This window comes from Acyrthosiphon pisum, chromosome A1, assembly GCF_005508785.2.
Source record: "Acyrthosiphon pisum isolate AL4f chromosome A1, pea_aphid_22Mar2018_4r6ur, whole genome shotgun sequence".
Taxonomy (NCBI): domain Eukaryota; kingdom Metazoa; phylum Arthropoda; class Insecta; order Hemiptera; family Aphididae; genus Acyrthosiphon; species Acyrthosiphon pisum.
Window position 1 is genome coordinate 13647459 of NC_042494.1, and position 6802 is coordinate 13654260.

General features: G+C 33.0%; 1 protein-coding gene across 1 annotated transcript; it reads left to right on the forward strand.

Annotated features, from left to right (window-relative positions):
* Nucleotides 1-1343: 1343 nt before the first annotated feature.
* On the forward strand, nt 1344-3799 carry LOC100573494. Its single transcript, XM_003246899.4, has 3 exons — nt 1344-1798; nt 1854-2223; nt 2737-3799. Exons 1-3 carry the CDS (start codon nt 1566-1568, stop codon nt 3751-3753), a joined length of 1620 nt encoding a protein of 539 aa, XP_003246947.1. The 5' UTR covers nt 1344-1565; the 3' UTR covers nt 3754-3799.
* Nucleotides 3800-6802: the final 3003 nt, after the last annotated feature.

A 6802-nucleotide genomic window follows, 5' to 3' on the forward strand; every position in this document is an offset into this window, starting at 1 on the left:
GATCGTATATAATATACACGCCATAACGGCACACCGCAATAAACTATCAACGCGGTTGTACGATATTATATTAATTTATCGTTATTATTAATATCCTCACACTCGTCGCGTTCATAATCTACGAAAATAAGGACTTATCTAGTGTATAATATAACTATATACTATGTGAACACAGCGTGGACTATATGCACGTCGTGTGGCGGCTTCCGCTCGTCGGATGCATAGAAAGTCTCACTGCCATTATCATGGGAGGTAAAGAAAAAAAAATGTAAATATTTAAATACATTTTTCATTTTAATATCTCTTCACATTCCATCAATTTATATTTTATACCTACTTACTTACCTCGTGAAATGCTCTATAATTACCGATATTTATAATATATTTTCCAATTTTTGACAATTTTAACTAACAAATAAGTCCAGAAAATGTTAAATAACGTAACAACTGTGACGCCTTTACCGATATCGTCTCCAAGTGAGGTAAAAAATATATTTTTTCAGTGGACCGGTACAAATAAAAATAATTAAATATAGTGGAGAGATCCAATAAATATATATATATATGATAAACGAGGCAGATAGAGCATTGCTTCAGAGGTAAACGTTAATTTGTCGAACAGTAATGCTAATCGACAACATTTCACCAAAGGAGAGTCGGTGTTAAGTCCCGATTGACAGTTGGAAGAGATGGTCTTGAGGTAAGTAATAATTTTAAAAAAAAACATGTTATGTCCCTAACGTTTTTTTAAAAAACAATTTCAAAGCTAATTAAACTTTGAAAATCGATTATTAAACTTTTGTATTTTGATTTTTTTCAGTGTACAGCAACCAAGATTTTAATTTTATATCAGACTCTCTGAAGCAGCGTGCACCAGTAATATAGATTTATATGTCCGTACGATATAAAACGGTTCAATTGAAACTTTGCACGTGTATAATCATAATATAATATTATTATACTCGTTTAGGTATATAATATATATACGCATTGAATTAAATTTAAAAAAAACAATCGAACATACTCATACGTTCCTTCTTATGTGTGCTGTATACATATATATGCCATGGCGTAACGACGGTTGATTATGCCCAAGGTCAGTTTGTTGTTGTTGTTGGTGTAGGTAAAATATACTTCGTATATTTGAGCAAGCATCCAGCTCGGATAGTTCGAGACATATTATCCGTAATATATAATTAATGTCTATATTACGATATATATAATTATATATAATATATAATTAATGTCTATGTCTATATATTTATCGATAAGTCTAATGTTTCATATTAATTATCAATAACACCCATTGTTCCGTATAATATAAATAAGGCCTAAACGCGTTTACTCGTTAGTACGTTTTTATTTGTCCTGAAAGTAACATTGGTAAACAGTAGTTGATGTACTAAACTTTGTTACGAATATTCACAAATAAAAACTAACACTTTTCCTATTCTATTACGTCGTTTATTAACTCTGAATGTCCAAGCGAAATTACACAAGTGGCTACGACATCTTCAGGCAGTGGATCGCCGAAAAGAAAGTCTGAACGTCAACAAACGGGAACAATGAAGAAGCAAAAACTATTGACGAGGAAGCAATCAGTGACAGCAGTTTCGGGAGACGGTTATCCACCCGAAGAAGTGGATGAACCCGAAAATCCAGAGTATATGGGAGGAGAATATGATGGTGACCTAGAAGAATATGACGCTACTATATTCACACCTGAGGAAATCTATGACGAATTCCTTAGACAACTTGGACGTACACTGGCTGCAAAGCCTGTCTCTGGAATCCATCGGTAATTTTTATTTAATTTATTTATGAATATATAATAATAATTTAATATTTTATAGATATGTCTCAAGAGTCATTGTGCCGGGTGGAGATGGGGGAGTTTATAAGTGTTTGCGAGAATTGGACAAGCTTATTGAGCAGTACCCCCCCAAACACTTCTATATCGTTGCCGAGCACGGAGACCACGTACACGTATCCCACATCTGCGCCTACTCGGGACAATGTTGTCGGTGCTCCTTCCTCATTCGAGGCACATTTTGGAGCAAGTACGGACGACGTGGACTTCGTAGGATTTCTAGAGCGGTCGACCTGCAACCAGGAGATTACGGAAACATTTTGCGATACCTATCTTCGGGCGGCCGACGCGTCCACGACGTTGGAGGCTTCCGAGAAGATGGAGGACTATTTAATAGATATAAATATATATCGGTATGTATTGTGGAACTATATAAAGCAATTGCGATTCAATTTTATTAATAGAAAATATATTTTATATAATAATTTTGCGAATTTTAAAATGATAAAAAAAATTGAATATGTATTGAATCGTAATTCGGATAACATTTTAAGCGTAATTAACGAAATGGAACAAAGTACAGAGTTAAAAAAATTTTTCAACGTATTAGATTTACATAATATAATAAAAGGTATTATCATTTTATTTTATTATGCGAAACAGCTCATAGATTAATAAGTGTAGGCGAGGACGAATACGGATATAATTATATTCAAAATTTAATATTAGAATTATTTGATTCAAAATGTAAAAATAAAATAAAATGTGAAATATGTGGTATGTTGCACGGCAGTAAATCTAATAAAAAAATTATAGAAAAATGTTTAAAAAATATAACTTATGTACTTATAATTAATGTGTAACTAGAATAAAAACTTGTAAAAAATTTTTATTTGAAAAATATAAGTAATAATATTTTATTTCAGGCGCAAAGATATTTGGGACAAGCCGAAGGGGGACTATTGGCTTGGAGCGACGGCGAGGTGTCGTGGGACTTTTCCTGCGAACCATCGAGCAGTAGCGTACTCGTCCAAGATAGTAAAAATGCTGGGGGAGAGAATGGTGGCCCTAAAGGGCGTAAAAAAGATTCGAAACACGCCTGGATTCGGCCGGAGAACGGGCCGATAAGTATTACAGAATTACTACACCAATATCCATGTTGTCCCCCTGACGCTTACAAAAACATAAAGGAATATTATTTGAATAAAAATCTAAATTATCTTTGCGCACGCGATAAATACGTAGATAGGGACTTAGAATTATGGAACATAAAACTTATGCATATGTCATTAAAGGATTTCGATAATTATTATAAGGATGACAATGTGCACCCATATTTTAACGCGTATAATAGAAATTTCGATCATGTATATTACAACGTTCAAGAATCAGTACGTATTGCTAATGAATTACTATTATATCAATTTGACGATAATTCGGAAAACGTATTTTTTTTTTTAACAGATGTGTTAAATGTAATAGATAAACGTGTTCCGAAATGTAATACACTAGCAATACATGCTCCGCCTAATGCAGGAAAAAATTATTTTTTTGACGCGGTTGCTTCTTTTTTTATTAATTATGGCGTACTGGGTACTGCTAATAAAACTAACAACTTTGCATTCATGGAAGCAGTCGGTAAACGGTTGGTTCTGTGGAATGAACCTAACTACGAAGCAAATCACGTCAATGAATTAAAAGCTTTATTAGGCGGTGATTCTTGTCGCGTTGCAGTAAAATATAAATCTGATCAAGCGTTACAAGGTCCACCAATTATCATTTTAACAAATGATAATCTATCAATATTTGGAATGTCTGCATTCCAACCTAGAATCAAATTATATAATTGGCAAAGTGCACCTTTTCTCCGTGACTATGATAAAAAATTGAATCCTTTGTTCTTATTAAGATTGTTTGAAATGTATAATTTACCGATAACATAAGTGTATGTATATAATATTTACTTATGTGTATATTTGTTTAGTAATAGTGTAATAAATGATAAAAATATATATTTAATAATGTGTTTATTTTTTATATAATATTAATCAAAGTCAAATGTATTAACATAATGTAAACTAATTGTATCTTCGTCCTCTGGTACAATCGACTGCATTGCACGCCTTTGTAAAACATCGACTACGGACTGTGGCCTTAATAGTGGTGTGTTATCTGTTGTAGACATACTGGGTGCGGTCGTAGACTGTATACATTAATTGTAAATAAACTTTTTCCCGCCAAATTTATTTCTTTAGTAAATTTAAAATTACAAAAGAATTAAGTATGAATCGAATAACTTTATAATTCCATTTTTTACGGTGAATAATATGCACTCAATTTTGAGTGCATAATGTACTTATTTTAATTAATTAATTAATTTCCAAATTATTCCCTGTATATTTCTTATGGGTAAAATGTTTGTTTGGGTTTTGAGTTATTACAACGTCTTTGGAAAAACGATAACACGTTATCACTAACATCGCGTATTGCTATGTTGACGTACTCGGCGTCGCGCGTCGGTGATATAAATTGATTATCGAACGCGCTGAGTTCCTCGTATAACATAGATTCCTTTGTTGTATTATTTACAACCATAGGCGTGTGTTCGAGTTCAATATGACACGTAGGAAAAGTAGTATATTTATATGGTAATCCATATTCACAGACTAATTCAGTTTCAATATCCCATAAACATTCAATATCAGTAAATTTATCTGGTACAAAGTTTGCGTTTGTTGTTGTCAATTGTGGTACAGGGCAAACGCCTACGTGCAATGACGGTTGTAATTTTTCTGATACAGAAGGGCGTAGTCCGTGCTTAATGTATTGTCCGCATTCTATGGGTTCAATATAACGATTAAAATCATCTTTGAATATTTCTTTCCACTTGTTATCTGTCAATAGTGCATAATTGTTTGTTACATCAGCAGTATAACTACCACTTAAATTATCGATAGTAAAAGCATTAGGTAATGATATACTGTGTGTATCGGCGACATAAAATTTTTCGACATTTAAACCTTTTGTATTAGTTCTACCTGCGTAAATAGATTCCTAAGGTTTAGTCAAATAAGACACTGTTGGTTTATAAGTATATTCAACGATAGTACTACCAACAGCTGCACTAGCGTCCATTTTTGTAATATATTTTTGAATATCTTGCCATTCAATTTTTCCTTGATTTTGTGCACTATTAGCGTACATACAATAATATGATGGAAATTGCATTGGTAAGTTCATATATGAACACGGTAATGTTGCACCAGCAGTCCAATTTGGTTTTAACCAATTATCCAATTCAGTACCGTACATAGCGCTTATTACTTTTTTCATAAATTTTTCATCTATAACAGAACAACTTGTAGGTGTCATAGGATTGGTTGCAATCGAAAATTCGTAAACAGTATTGAAACCACGAGTTTTATTTGTAAGCCCATGAGTGTATTGTACAAATTTATTTTGATTTAATGTAGCCAAATTACTTGTTGATGCGTTAGTTTCAAATGCAGTACGTGGATTACGCATAATACACGATACTTGTAAGTTGTAATACTTTTACACCGCGTATTTTACAAACTATATTATTGAATTCGGATGGTGACATATAAAAATATGGTTTGTCAACTGGTAAGTACATTAAAGATGTTGTTCCCAAACGTTCGCTAGCAAAAGTTCCAAATTGTAACTGAACACTTGCCAAACCATAACTGATAATTGAGTGATTTTTTTCGAAAAACCATTGTATATCCTGTTGATTTATGAAATGGACGAGGTATGACAGCATTTTCAATACTAGGATTCCCAGTATCTGGGTCATTAGCTGTTTGATTCCCCGTACCAGGTAATTTCGTCTTCTTGGTACCGCTACCTCCCTGTCAAGAATCATTTCCGCGTTTGTCAGGTGTTGTTGATGTGGGACCACTCATTGGTGGGGGTACGACACGTTGCGTATTTGGATTGATACCGCCGTCGAAATTCCAATCCAAATCACTATCAGTGTCGAAATCGTAATCGTCGGGTACTGCGAATATTTCTGACCCCTCCTCCTCTCTTCGTATATCTGGTTCAACAATTACTTCTTCGCCTAAAACAAAAGGTGGTAAATTACGACGCGCCAAAGCAATGTTGTATTGACGTATTGCATAAGCCCTTTGACTACTATTAAGTGAATTCCAATTAGGGCGATTAGGAGGAGGGGGACCCAAATAACGAAAACGCATTATTACCTTTTAAATCTCCGCGTCGACGACTGAGTACTTTGTCGAACCACGTTATAGGTTTTGTATCACTAGTAGTTGGTGGATATACTGCTTGATTTTTCCCAAATGGCCAGCTAACTGTTTCAGCCAAGTGTTCAAAATGTTTTTTTACGCCCAAGCCGCTTGCGAGTATACTCGTTGGCAGTGGCGTAATTGAGAATGTTTCATGGGAGGGGATCAAAATAAATTTGTATGGCAAACTTGTGGGGGGCTTTGCCCGTAATACATCATCAGATTTCTCTGTTTCTTTAAATAATATACAAGAAATTGTGTAGGTAAAATTATTATTAAATATTATGCTTTATTAATTATTATTATAAATTATTAAATTCTATTTTTTTTAATAAACTCATTCAAATTTTTTATAAAAATTAATATGACATATATACCTAATAGTTGATTGAATAAATTGCAGTGACTGCAGTTAAATTTTCAATACATTTTTTAACTGTTGTTTATTTAATTTTGCATAATTTTTGCGCGAGCTGTAATACTAATTATAAATTATAATAAGTGTATAAAATACGTCGTACAAATTTTGTACGATTTTAAAACATTTAGTTCCGGGCCTAATAATGTTTAGTATTTTGAATAATTTAAAATTGTAATACCTACGTCAACTCCAAGCTTCTTTTTAAAAAAATTCAATGGAGTACTACTAGTTGCTGGTAGCTTACTTTTTTTTGCTCCATTTTTCTTTTAGCTTATGAAAATAAAATAAATTACTAAGTTG